At 33.9% G+C, this 14,880-nt stretch overlaps 1 protein-coding gene across 4 annotated transcripts in view; it reads right to left on the reverse strand.

Moving 5' to 3' along the window:
* Window positions 1-4,079: 4,079 nt before the first annotated feature.
* Window positions 4,080-14,880, reverse strand: part of LOC142342601 (dynein beta chain, ciliary-like) — a 300,993-nt gene continuing 290,192 nt past the window's right edge. For 3 of the 4 annotated variants that reach the window (XM_075393992.1, XM_075393990.1, XM_075393993.1), the window contains 2 exons: window positions 9,441-9,564; window positions 4,080-4,327 (listed from right to left, as the gene is read on the reverse strand). In XM_075393992.1, coding sequence (XP_075250107.1) covers window positions 4,288-4,327; window positions 9,441-9,564 — 164 coding nt within the window. In that variant the 3' untranslated portion in view covers window positions 4,080-4,287. Of the gene's footprint in view, window positions 4,328-9,440; window positions 9,565-11,393; window positions 11,518-14,880 lie in introns of all 4 variants that reach the window. The other variant, XM_075393991.1, reaches the window with a different exon arrangement.

The following is a 14,880-nucleotide window of genomic DNA, read 5'->3' on the forward strand; positions in this document are numbered from 1 at the left end:
TCGGTCTCATTTATTAAATTTACCTCAAAATGAGTCAATAGAAGTCAAAACGAGTCAATTGAAGTCAGTAGATCTGAATCAAACATTGCTTTCGATTTCAATGTTAATAATTTATGTAAAATTCACCTTATTTCATTTCAAAGAATCTTCTCACTTTTTTGGTGGTTTTTTTTCGGTTCAATTTAAGTGCTTACGGTTGAACTCATTAATTCTTTTGATGACAAGTGCAATTGATCGTCTAAAGAGTCATAACTGAAATCCCTGGCAATCTTTATTTGACCACGAATTGTTTTAAAATTTGTTTCAAAAACACAAAATATTTTGGAAAAAATTGCCCGTCCGATTTGTTTTGACATGTAAACTATTCTCATAAAGATATTTTCGGTATTTCTATCTCAAATCAGTGCTCTTTTTCTGAGTGTATTTTTTAAATATTCTCGGTGAGGTTGCGTTTGATTCCTTTTTGACACGAAACTTTTGTGGTTTTAATCAGAATTTTATGTTGTGGTTTTACTCAGAAATTTATGTTTCATTATTTACGCATATGTTACATAACATGATTTTTAAAAAAAAAATGCTAAAACAAGCGTTTGTTAGGTTCTACGATCAAAACTAATCTATCCAATTCACGACTTAACTCGTGTTTTGTAATAGTCAATTCTCTTAAAATTTTGCACTCTTCTATAAGCCTAAATTGAGCTTCTGGAGTCTAATCAACCAAAACAGACCCCAGACAAGTTTAAAAAAGAATTAAGTTTTTACTTGATAGACTTTACAGTTTGAACCTTATTCTGAATACGGGGTACTAAATGACTTCTGCATCTCTTTACAGTCATCTTATTATCTTCGGAAATTTTCTTTTTCAAAACCACTTCAAATTGAATTTTATTGATAAAAACTGTCTGTTTGCACAATGAGGAAGTCCGTTAGCTTCAATTTAATGTCTCTGTCCATTACAAGCAAGTTCTTCAGAAAAAAGATCTCATTCGTAATAACCCTTTTGTATACAGTATACACGTCTGTATCTTTTGAAGAATTTATCAAAGCTTTAGCTGCATAAAATGAACTAATGAGTCTAGAAATTGCAATTTTTTTGTCTTAATGGTGAAAAAAAAGTGTTGCCTGAATCGATCTGCGGTCAACGATTGGTTTTTTGTCAAGTTTTGTTGACTTTGACACAAAAATTTTGCATTTTTTTAAATGCTCAAGCTTTAGAATATGGCGTTGATTACTATGAAAAAACTGGTTTTATTCATTTTTTGTTAATTTTCGAGATTTGTTCATAAATGTTTCTTCTGTAGTCACGGTCTGAGTAATGAAAAATTTCATTAATTTCAGCTGTGGAACAGGAGAAGCTAATTATTCTTTCTAGTAAATGGAGAGTCGTTTTATCGTTATATAGTTATACAGTTATATCGTTTTATGGTTGTATAGTCTGACAGCACACAAAAAATTTTTGCAAAGGTAATTGAATTTTGAGCTCTGACTGTTTTTATTTTTCTTCTCATGTCATTCAATCTCAATTAAGTTTCTCAAGTCATGAGGAAGCATATCTGGTTCCGGTTTTTCTTTTCAAATGGTAGCTAATCTTACATTTAATCTTACAGCTCATCTTTCATGTTTGTGATTTGTTTTTGTCTGAAATAAGATGTATACAATAATAGTCAAAAATTATTGTGATAGTAGATTAGTCCAACTGGTTTCCTGAAGAAGAGGAATTCCGAATGTGTACCATTTAAAATGAAAAAAAAAATTTGCCAGTCGTTTTTGTTTTGTTGAATCGTATTTTAACTTTCTTACAAGATGTCCTAGCTAATAAGTGTCAATTTTTAATTTGTGGCATACACTTTGAGACTGTTTTGGGCTATCACCAATATGTTTTATTCAGCATGGTTTCTGTTCTTTATTTATGCATATTTCTGTTTATATGAATGGACAACCAATTTGCTGAAGCAATCTTTTGATGAGTTCAAAGGGCAATTTAGGGCATTAATCTGCTTCAATCGTGACTTACTTGGTAAGTATACAGCTTGGGTAATCTTTATTTGAATATGATCCGATTTTGAATTCTCTATTTCGGTTTATAAGTGATTGCAGACGTCCATTTTTATAACTTCTTTGCTCACTTGTAAGTTAGAATACAGAATTTGAAATCTAATTGAATTTAAGGATTTAGCCAATAAAATAATCGAAATGTTAACGATTGATTATTGCATTGAAAAATTTCCTTTCTGCAATTTAACGGTTCAATGTCACGGAGTGAAATTAGTTCCCAGGTATATGCTTATTGTAGACCGCAAACCGATAGAAAAATAACTGTAGTCAAAACTACAAATTTGCACAGAAGAAGCATAAGAAAAGTGAGCACCAAAAGAATTAATTTGATTATCGGATGGAAACCTAAAAGGCCCATTGAAATCAGATTTTGCTCAACTCAACAAATCACCAAGTAAAAATTTTTCTTTAAAAAATTATCTAATAAAAACGTTAACGAACATAACAACCGACTAAACGTCGGAAGAATTGCTCTCGAATGACTAGTGGGAGCTCTAATCAAATGCAGCCTGCTTCAGTTGGGTGGGGGGGGGGACGAGAAGTCTAAATGGGACAAAAAAATTCAATAGTGGGCTTCAAATAACCACATTAGAGGTCAATATATAAAACACTATTAAGATTTAAAGTGAAAAATGGCGGCAGCTTCGGCGCACTTTTCATTTGACTTTAAGTATTAAATTGCCGCCGATTGAGTTCAACTGCATGAAATTGTGGTTGAGAGAGAATTTTAGATCACGCAAAAGGCAAAAAGTCAAAGGCGTAAAAGTAACTCGAAAAGTCAAAACTGTCAAGCAAAAATTTTGCATAAAAAAGGACACACACGTTTACAATAATTGCTATGAACGTCGTTCAAGAAAAAAATGTGCTTTTCTCGTTTCTGTGATTATCTACAGGTAGATTATCCCAATTTTTATTCGTGAACTAATTTTCCACTTTGTTCGGAAAATGTTTATCTGCCATAATAAGTCTGAAAAATTAGTTGTCGAAACCTACCTGATAACATACTTGCTGGGTTCATTCGAATAAAATTTCATGTGAAGAAGAAAGATGAACGTTAGATTACGCACTTCATAAGCTGATTGCTACTTATCTTGAGATAAAAAAAACACTAAATTTTAATTCTTTATTGTAAACAATTTGAAATCATTAGCTAGCTGCTGCCTGTAACAAAAAAATAACACAAAATCAAAGAGCAACAAAATCATCATACCAAATATTCTTAGTTACCTTTACTACAAAGTTACTTCATTTTCATATTATATTGATGCCAGCTTTTCATTATTATGTTCAAAGCTTGAGAAAGTCACCCCTTTTCTCTTTACTTCATATTACAGTCCAAAAGTGAATGGTTGTTATCAAATAAATGTTTATCACTGCAATAACTTTTCTTATTGATAAAAATTTGGTTATGAACCATTGATAATTAGATTGATATATGTGTGTGTGCATTTGCGTGCGTGTGTGTGTATGTGCGTGTGTGTGTGTGTGTGTGTGTGTGTGTGTGTGTGTGTGTGTGTGTGTGTGTGGTGTGGTGTGGTGTGGTGTGTGTGTGTGTGTGTGTGTGTGTGTGTGTGTGGTGTGTGTATGTGTTTGTCTGTATGTGTGTGTGTGTGGGTGGGTGTTGGGGGGGGGGGGGTGTAATGCTGGAGCCCGTGAATCAGCGATCACAACCACGTGAAAAAAATTTCATAGCTGCTTGTCAAGTTCAATTTAACGAGCAACTATAAAAATTACGTCACGTCGTCGATTATTCACCGGCAGGGCACCGACTGTGCACACGAGGTGCTTTGGTGTTGGGTCATTGTTTATTCGCTCCTCCTTTTATACATCCCAATACTGTGATATTAAATTTGGTTGAGGTTCTGGTTATAGATTGGTTATAGGTTACAGATTCAGGGGTTCTGATTATAGATTATAGCCTACCATAGATTCCGTAGATTATGCATACCACCCTCTTCCCCCTCTCTTCCTCCCATTTCCCGTACCGTAGATATTTTTAAAAATCAGACAAATACTTTTGTTGTTAGAGATTGGGGGAGGGGGTGGCATTGACTCAGTCCTAACTCACAACGTTCTCATTACAAAATGTTAATCAATTCCAAATCTACAAGTTTGCAATACGACTGTGGACAATCGTTTATAATTAACACCCAGTTCGAAAACGCAAATTTTTGAGGATGTGCTGTAAAGTTTTTGTCTTCCGTGCATCTCGATCAACTAGTGGGGTGATATTTATGGATTGAGAAGCAGAGCAGTTCCCCGTAACACCCACCTGAAACAATGTCATACTTTATAATGACACTTTAAAATTGATAATGTAATCATTTGCACCTGGAGTGGTCCCAAATGAGGATATGCAAATGATAACCAGAAGAGGAACACATATTAGCTTGTTCACTCAAGACTGTAAACGTAACCGCAGATTACTGAAAAATAGTCGCGATAGACGCTTGTGGCCTTCCATGAAGTTGAAACAACTAAAGAAAACATAACCGACTAAACGTCGGAAGAATTGCTCTCGAACGATTAGTGGGAACTCTAATCAATTGCAGCCTATTTCAGTCAGGGGGGAGGGGAGGGAGGAGGAGGGGGAGCCTAAATGGGACTAAGAAGTTCAATAGTGGGCTTCAAATAACCACATTAGAGGTTTATATATACCACCATTAAGATTTAAAGTAAAAAATGGCACAAGTTTCGGCGCACTTTTCATTTGACATTTAGCACTAAATTGCCGCCAATTTAGCTGCTTGAAATTGTGATTGAGAGAAAATTTTTGATCACGAGAAACGCAAAAAGTCAAAGGCGTAAGAGTCGCTCGAAAATTTAAAATTGTCAAGCAAAAATTTTGCATAAGAAAAGACACACACGTTTACACACGGGGGGGGACAGAATAGATCCGAAAAAAGATAGCCAGATTGACCACCAGTGCTTTAGTAAACCACTAGATTTCATGGGTTAGATTTGGATTTTCATTTTTATTATGAGATTCATGCGCTCTATAAGAAAAAAAACCCTAAGAGCTTTTTCAAAATTAACATTCAGAATCAAAAACTCAAGACTTTAATTCTTGAGAATTAGGGCATATACGTTTGGCACCACTTAGAAGTACACAATTGGTCTTTAACTAGTAAATGTTCATAAAACTTAAAGATCATTACAGGAGCTCAGATGTCATTTTTTTGTGACTGAGGTAAGTCACGCAACTGACTTTAAAGCAGAAATGACGTCACGCACACAAATTTTAACTGCAAAGCAACAGAAATTGCTGAAATTGAAAAGTCAATTCCAAGAAGTCAGGTAGCAAGAATCATTGATGGAGACCACGAATTAGAAAACATCGCAGGACAAGTCTGACCTACAATTCAAAAATTGTTCATTGACAAAACAAATAACTAGACATAGAATGTACTATTACTTGATTAGGAAAACCGTTTAGAAAAAAAAACCAGCAAAAAATAAGAAACAGTAAAATTTTATGTGAAAAACAGTAAAAATGCCGACCCGATCTTTAGAAAGTCAGCTCCCCAATACAATTCAATTTCCTTGAATTGTAGAAAACCACGATGTCCCAGACGATAACCGCTATCGCTTCGCGGCTATTAAAAAGCAAATATGACCGGTTAACGTGGGTGAATTGCTCTCAAACGACCAGCGAGCGGTTGGTTTTGGTGGTAACTACCTGGGGCTTAGGGATGCTAGCTAGCATTAGGAGAGGGGTAGGAGGGGGTTAGGGCGTAGGAAGGGTTAGGAGAGCTCCGTTGGGGGGGGGGGGGGTAGAACGGCTGGACAAAAGGAGGGTCCAAATCGCCATATGAAGGAAGGTGGTGGGCAGGGGGGTTAAATTCTTAGTATATGGAGATGAGTTTATGGCTCCTCAATATTTTCGCATAGTTAACGACTAGCAAGGAGTGAAGCACTATGAGCTACTCAGCTACTGAATGCCCCCAGCTTTTATCTGTTCATTCTCTTTTTGAGGACAAAAGTTGTGTGCGTCAAACAAAAATCGGTCAAGCAAAAAATTGCATAGGAAGACTGCAAGAATAATACAATTGCTACAGACTTTGAGAGCAATTAAAAATGTTTGTTCATAATTAGTTGAACAGAACAGGTAGAAAAACTAAAAACTCTTTCGACAATATCTGTAAAAACTTGCCAAATGAAATTTGGTCTCGCTAAATTGAAAACCATGGGTTCAAAATGAGCTTGGCTTTAAGCAAATTTTTAATAGAGATCATATCTCTATTAAATTTAATTAAGATACCTAGCAGTATAACAAGAACAAACCATAATTGATCCTCACTGGAAGTGAAATGAAAACATGAAAAAATTGCTTCAAATAAGAGTGTTATGAAAAGAAAGCTCCCAGCACATCAAATAAAATTTTGCATTCTGCGCAAGACGTTAAATTTTGGGGTAATATAGGGTAAAATAAAGGATAAGTATGACCAATGTGTTTGTCTATCTCGTCCATCAATTTGAATTTGGCTTCCTTTGCAATTTACTTTTATAACAATTTGAACAAAGTTAATAAAAAATTAATGCTAGCATATACAAAACAATTTTTTTCGCAATTTGTTTTCAAAAAGCGGTTGTACACAAATGTCTTAAAATTAAAGGGGGATGAAGAGTGTAACCAATTTCACTAATGAGGGCTTTATTTAACGTCGAAGTCAGAGGCGTAAAAGTCAAAAAGGCGTACTAAAAATTTCAGATAAAAAGACCAACACGTTTACAATAATTACATTAAAAAGTAAAATAGGCTAAATGATCCACTTTGTTTGGTAGTGGGCCCATTTTCTGTGCTAAAAAGTTACAAAGATGGTCTGGACTATTACTTAAATTTGAAAAAGTAGTAATAGAAGTATGGAAAATTGGAATGCTTTAATTTGCGTAGCATCTGTTTCATAGCAGCCAAGTCAAACAGAAGATAAACTAAAGTTTTGGTGAGAACAAAAAAGCATAGCTGGCAGATTGCCAGAAAATAGCCGCAATTGCTTCCTAGATCTGAAGTCTCAAAAAGACAGTAAAAGAAACAGACAAAAAATTCCTTTTTCTTAAATGCTGAGATGTTATATATTTTTAAGAATTTGTTTATCCTAATGCTGCTTCGGATCTTTTCAGCTTAGTGGGCGCATATTATTTGCACCCGCATATGCACGTGTCATAGTTTTCCATAATTGTTTACTATGTAATGACACATGCTCTGTAACTGGGGGGGGGCATAACGTACTGGGAGCGGGGGGGGCACAAATGGGAAAGATCCGCTATTTCTATTCACTGCTCTCAAATAACACTCAATTAGAGTGACACACACTCACTTGACCTTAACTCATTGAATTGAACAGAAGTCAATTTTAGAGTGAGGAGGTCATTTTTGAGAGTGAGGTAAGTCACGGTTGACCAAAAACTTAATCACGCGAATGAACCAAAACATGAATAAACTAGCTTTTATATCAATTGGTTCCTACAAAAATGACCATTTAAAACAAAAAAATTATTAAAAAAAGGAAGATAGCCCAAAATACCAAATGAACTAAAAAATTAAATTACGCCTATATATAAAACAAGCCAAATAATTTGTTCGAAATTGAAAACATCAATATACTCGAGCAGCAAAATTCAAGCCACATTAGGCTCCCAAAACTTTATTTTGGAAGAAAAATTTGAGTACTGCAAGAAATGGACAACAACTTTTAAAAATTATCAATTTCCGTAAGTTCTATCAACCGAAACACTATTTTACAATAAAAAATAGCAATGAATTGGTAAACGGATATTTTTTGTCGCTTTACCTAAAAACGTTAGTTGTCACTTTAAACCACAATGAACGCGATGAAAATAAATAATGACAAAAAAATATACAAACCGAAATTAATGATGAAAAAGACTAAAGAGACAGAACAAAATTCAAACGCAAAAATCCGTATGTTACCAAAACCAAGCCCCAGGAACATTCGCAGAGAATGAGTGTTGTTCAAAATTTGTTAAAATGAAGATATTAAAACCTCAGTGCCAAAATTTGTAAAGCAAAGTCAATTGCAAACAACAAATCTTTGAAAAATTCAAAAGAAAAAGACAAAAATTATTAGTTCAAATCGATCATTCTCATTTTAAAAGACAGGGTGATTGAAACCATAAGTACTAGGACAATGAGAAAAAGAACCATGCGAGAATGTGGAGAATACATACATTAACAAAATTATAAAAACATATTTAGCAATTTGTGAAAAATAAAATAAAATAAAATTTCTGAAACTTAAACTAAAATTGGAAACTCCAATTAAAAATCAAAAAATTGAGTTAAAAAACGTGTTTTTTATTAAGCAATTGAGATTTAAGAACATCACATAGCCATCCTCCTGCCTCAGTAAGAAGTGAACAGAGCTTCATTGCAAAACAATGAAACAATTTGAAAAAAATTCAAAAATTTTTTTAAAAACTTCAGTGAATTATGAGCTCTTCGAATTTTACTAAGGTATTAGAAACATTGTGGTATCAATTGCAGATGATTCCATTTTCATGCGGCATCGATCAAAGCTTACTTCAACAAAAACCAAGTTAAAAAAATGTGGGCCAATTGGACAAAAACACGGCTAAAAATAGTCATCTATATGCGCCAAACTCTCAAAAACTCTTTTGAACCAACGACTTCTCTCGCTCAAAAAAATAGTTCACACGGAAAATTTAATCACTTTCACAATTAGGTCAAGTCGCTGCCTGACGGAATAGTACTTCCGGTAAAAAAACCTTAAGAAAACCAAAACTCCTATTCGAGTTGAAAAAAACCAAGAGAAGGCCAATAATAGCCTCAGCTATCGCTTCGCGGCTATTTACAAAAGACTCCAGAACCACAACTAAATTCCGTTTCTAAACTATTAAGTCGTCAAGAGGAATTTATTTTTCCAAAAATTTCATTAAATTAAACGGGTAACAGATCTTTTGAAAAATGAGGCCATAAAACTGTAGCACAAAATGTTGGTTTACAACTAAAAAGGAGAATTCGAAAACAATTTTTAGTGCATAATTTTTATAGATCCTTAACAGCTAATTTCAAGCCAGATAGTTTTCATAAGTTGATCGAGGGTACAATTCGCCAGAAACAAAGGATATATTCCTGGTCTGGAGCAAAGTATCTGAAAAAAAGCTAAATTAGAAAAAAAAATTATCCACACTTTTTACATGTATTGAGATACATTTTGCGGAATTTAAGAGGTATAATGAACCAAATGGTAGGGGCACTTGATCGTTATGCTTACGTAATTCGATCTGATTTCTTAGAGCGCAGGAAAATTTTGTTAGAACATCATTGCACACTGTCAATTTTTGATTCAGAATTAAATTTAGTTCGACAAAATATCCCCTGCAGTTTTGCCGGGTAGTCTTACTTGGCTGGGTGGTCTTTTATTTTGAGGTGAAAAGTCCAGACATAAGTGAGGACACCTCTCTGTTTCGTCTTGTAAACAGGGCAGCCGTAAGTCGCTTTCAGGTCCCTTTTGTCCGCCAAAACAGCTGAAAAAAACAGAATTTTAGAATTTTATTTTAAACATATCGGATAATAATAATAATAAATTGTTCTCGAGTAGGATGTACTCTTGTTTGCAACACATATGGTATAAATTATGTACCAAAATAGCAAATCTACTCGACAGGTCATCAATAGGTCCAAAAGTTCTTAGTCTAGCGATGACCAGTACCATTACTATGAGGATGATAATCTTATCATCGCCTCTTCTATATTAAACTCTCTAAAGTGATGTTGCATGTTTAAAAGGGTCCTCTTGAAACGCATGTTTAAAGGTAGCATGATTAAATGCACATATCGACTGGGGTCAGTGACATAAAATGCGCCTTAGGCAAAACAAAAAGTAAATGGAAAAGAAACGAACCTGCGTCTGTGGACAGATAAACAAGTTTAAGCCTCGACATGCAATAGTTCATTTTTATCATGTCCCCCAATGTAAGCGCCTTTTTACATGTATTAGCATATGTTCTATAGGTTTCAAGAGGTAAAAATGACCAGGTAGTCTCCTTTGATTGGTAGAGGCGCTGGCTCGTAATGTGGACTCGTTTCTGTGAAAAAAAATCGATAAAAATTGTTTGCAACACTATTAAATTTTCGACGCAAAGTAGTAAAGAAAAATGAAACTTTTTAAATTCCTTTGAAATCATTTTCTAGGTATAAATCTAACCATACCCGGCAGATTGCCGGAAAATAGCCGCCGTTGATTCCAATAAGCATGATTGGGATTGAACGAAGAATATATTGAAAAAAAAAAGATTTTTGTACAAAAATATTTTTTAAGTCCGATTTATTTTGATGGCATTTCGTAGTTGAACATACTTCTGTTTCTTAGAGAGAGGCTACAGGGGCTACTATCAACACCAATAAGCATTAGAGGTGGTAACTAAGACTTATAGGAACGACGTTCAAATAGCGGGCATCTAAAATTGGGCTTTATGGGTTTATCCCGTTTCTATTTCTGACTTCAATTTTTTATACCGACTCTGTTCATTTTGAATTGCTTTGCTTAGCAACTGATGTTCAAATTCACTTTTAGCAGAATGAAAGAAAAGAGAAACTAGCCTAGAGAAGTCAAAAAGATTTCACGCAAAATGTCGAATAAGCGGCAAAATGGTGAAGGGAAAAAAAGTTTGACGAAGTAAAAAAAAAATACGAGCGCAATAATAGCCGGCTGAGAAGATGAGGGCGGCTATTAAAAAAAACAATCAAAGAACAATTTTGATGAAAATTGAGAACAAGAAAAACCCAGAAATACATTTAAAGTCCTATTCTAAATATTTGAAATTATTAAGTCGCGAAGAAGATTTTCCCGAAAATAGCTTTGATTTCAGTAGATCTTTTTAAAAGTTAGGCCCTCAAAATTAAGCACGAAGAAACAATTTTTGGTGCATCATTTTTGTTTATCCTTAACAGCTAAATTTAAGCCGAATAGTTTTCATATGTTGCTCGAGGGTAAGATTCACCAAAACCTAAGGAAATCGTCCTAGTTTAACGCCAAGTATCTGAAAAAAATCTAAAATGGGGAAAAAAATTATCCACACTTTACACAAAATTTTTAACAATCGTTCCTTTTTTTACCAATATCCCACATTATAGTCACAATTTCTACATGTGTTGAGAAACATTTTGCGGATTTTAAGTGGTATAATGAACCGAATGGTAGGCGTACTGGCTTTTAATGTCTACCTAATTCATCCTAAACTTTTTTAGAGTGCGGGAAAGTCTTGTTAGAGCGTCATTGCAAACTGCCAATTTTTTTTCAGAATTGACTTTAGTTGGACAAATTATCCCCTGCAGTTTTGCCATGTAGTCTTACTTGGCTGGGTGGTCTTTGATTTTGAGGTGAAAAGTCCAGACATAAGTGAGGACACCTCTCTGTTTCGTCTTGTAAACAGGGCAGCCGTAAGTTCCTTTCAGGTCCCTTTTATCCGCCAAAACAGCTGAAAAAAAACACAATTTTAGAATTTTATTTTAAACATATCGGATAATAATAATAATAAATTGTTCTCGAGTAGGATGTACTCTTGTTTGCAACACATATGGTATAAATTATGTACCAAAATAGCAAATCTACTCGACAGGTCATCAATAGGTCCAAAAGTTCTTAGTCTAGCGATGACCAGTACCATTACTATGAGGATGATAATCTTATCATCGCCTCTTCTATATTAAACTCTCTAAAGTGATGTTGCATGTTTAAAAGGGTCCTCTTGAAACGCATGTTTAAAGGTAGCATGATTAAATGCACATATCGACTGTGGTCAATGACATAAAAGGCGCCTGAGGCAAAACAAAAAGTAAATGAAAAAGAAACGAACCTGCGTCTGTGGACAGATAAACAGGTTTAAGCCTCGACTTATGAAAAGAACATTGTCGACAAAATTTGGTACCAAAAGAACATACTCGGCTCAGTTCATTAAAAGAGGCCAGTGGGACTTCCTGAACTTTAGTTAGGCGCCATTGTTGCCGCTAGAATTAAGCTCAAACCAATTTTTTTGCTGCAGTTTTGCTGCGGAACTTTAGCTCAATATAATTTTTTACGCTGGACTCAAAAATTTAACAATAATTTAATCAAACAGACTAAAAAGTAACACACTAAGCTCATTACTCTAGAAAAGGAGATATTTAGAACTATACTAACTAGTTCCATTCAACTGAACAAAATCGTATTCGTACCCTTTAGATAACTAATTGTTCCGACCCTCTTGAGGGGGGAGGAACTATATACTCAAATGGGTTTTTTTTGTTCCGTGAATTTTCGCCGCTCGATATATTCATCGTAGAGAGTTGAGACTGGTATCATTAGAAAGCTCGTCCAGCGTAGAATATGGAATTAAAAAGATTTTTTTAATTTTCGTTTTCTACAGGGAGTTATCGAGGTTTAAACTTCTGAGAAAAGAAGAGTGAATTCACGTTGTTTTTATTCACATTGTCCGGAATTTTTGGCTAAATTTTCGTCAATTTTGCTAAATTTTGTTATAATTTTTAAGAATAGTGTCGTTGATTTTATTTTTGAAGACGAACAAGCATTGTTGATTGTTTTGATTTGATTTTTTTGTTCAAAAAATCTGGATAAACATTTCAAAATTTAGACTTTTTCATCAAAAACAGCACGAAATAAGCTACTTTAGTCCACTTTGATTAAATTTGCCGACAGTACACCCCCAAACAACACTCATACAATCTTTGTAGACTCGAAGGGGGGCTATTTTTACTTCAGAGTCCGCTGAGAGTGCACTGTAGTTAAAATTGTTGCCCTTTCTTGCTAACTTTACTAGTTGATTATCAAAAATGCAGAATTTATTTTGAGTTTTCAACTAACAAATTATCTATATATACAACATTCGAATAATCAATTGTTCCTAACGGACAACAAGTATTAGCAGGGGTAGTTTTGGGCCATTCTTGGACTGTTACAATCCAAAAAAAATCGGGTTGTAATCAGTCGGTCTTTTTTTTTTAAAAAAAAAGACTTTTTTTTAATAATAAAGAACAGAACATATCAAATCAAAGCTCAGGAGTGATAGGTCCAACCAATTCGCTTGCTAAGCAGCTCCAAGCTAATGCATTTAGTTTTTTAATTGAAAGTTTATGGTCGTTTCTTTTTTTACAAATAATTGACTTTTCAATAAATAATGGCTTAATTAACTTTTCCTCTATTTTTTTCTTAATTTGTTCAACTTCCAGCTTAGTGTCAGCAAAGAAAGACTGTTTCTTCTTTCTACTGATTTAACATTTATTCTCGGTTGCAGTTGTAAGCCTGAAGTTTTTTGTTTTCTGGCTTTGATACTACAAGATTTCAGATTTTTGTTTGTTTTGATATTTGCCAGTTTTTCACGTTTTCTAATTTTGTCACATTATTTACAGTTCTCATGTCACCTTATTAGCTTTCAAAATAAAACACAATTGAGCATATAAAATCTTGAAAGATATACATCATCGTTTTAGCGGCCTCGACGCCTCTTTCTCGAAGAAATCAATTGAATTTTTTAATTTTGTCTCTAACTGTCAATTACTCTTTGTCGTTTCGGTCGTATGAAATTTCCTGTATAGTGATAGCTTTCATTGGCTTTTCATGGAAGAATAGAAGAACCGACATTGTGATATTAGTAGATAGCTGATGGCTTTCATGACTTTGAAAACAATCGTTTTCCAAATTTTAAAAATAAACTTTTTAACTTCGCAATTTTGTTCTTTTTATGTTTCTTTTTTTACCTAATCTCGTTAGTTAATTACAGGTCAAATATGACATTACGGGTGTCAAGAGAATAAAAAGAATTGGTGTCCCAAAATCTTTTTTTTGAAGAGTTTGTTATGACCTTACTGGCTTCGATACCGGTTTTTCACAAAAAAAAGTAAATTAATTTGAATTTTGTCATATTTGACGTTCTTTTTGTAGATGCAAGAAATATTCTGGATAAATACAGGTCTCGAGGGCTTCCTTTTCATGAATAAACGACCCTATTTAAATAGCTCTTTTTGTAATTAATGCCTTTCATGACATTGAATGTAGTTTTGTTTCGAAAAAAATTAAAAGTATTACATACTTTAGCACTTCGCTTTTTTGTCTACTTGTTACCTAATCTAACTAATGAATGGCCACGTACTACGTTATAGTTGTTTGAAAAAGGCGCAATCAAATATATTTTGAGTGCCAAAATTTGGCTTGACGGTTTTGACAGCGTTTTCTGGCAAGTTTCAATTGAAATTTGTGGTAATATTAATTGATTCCTAATGGTATTTTTTACTTTGAAGTTAACTGTTTCAAAAAAATAAGTTAATTTTTTTACTTTACTGTTTTTGTTCTTTTTTGTATAATTGTTACCAAACATTTTATGGACTGGTCACATATGTTCTCTGGTGATTTATAAGTTATTTTTGTTTAGTTTTAGGTTTATCTGACGTTATGTTGACTTTGTTACTAAATTTAGTTTTTAAGAGGGACATAAATTTTTGATGTATTTAATGTTTGTTGTTGTTGTTGTTGTTTGATTTTGCTGTTCTTCTTGACTCGCTTTCTTAATATTGACATATTACAGCAATCTAATGCATCAATTTTTATCTTATCGTTCATACAGAATTTTTTGAAAAAGACTTGGGCTTTTTTGGGATTCGCAAAAAATAATTTTTGGGTTTTTCTATCTGTTCCTCATTTGGTAGACAATTATGCCAAAATTGTGGATGGGCGGGGTCGGAACCTTATGTGCCATCGCACATTACCGAGCCGCCTTGTTTAACATAAGAATTAAATATTATAAAAATTTGAACGCAAAACTCCAGCTGTTTTTTTCAGTTAGACCACC

Source organism: Convolutriloba macropyga, chromosome 7 (assembly GCF_964194025.1).
Source record: "Convolutriloba macropyga chromosome 7, txConMacr16.3, whole genome shotgun sequence".
NCBI classification, from domain to species: domain Eukaryota; kingdom Metazoa; phylum Xenacoelomorpha; order Acoela; family Convolutidae; genus Convolutriloba; species Convolutriloba macropyga.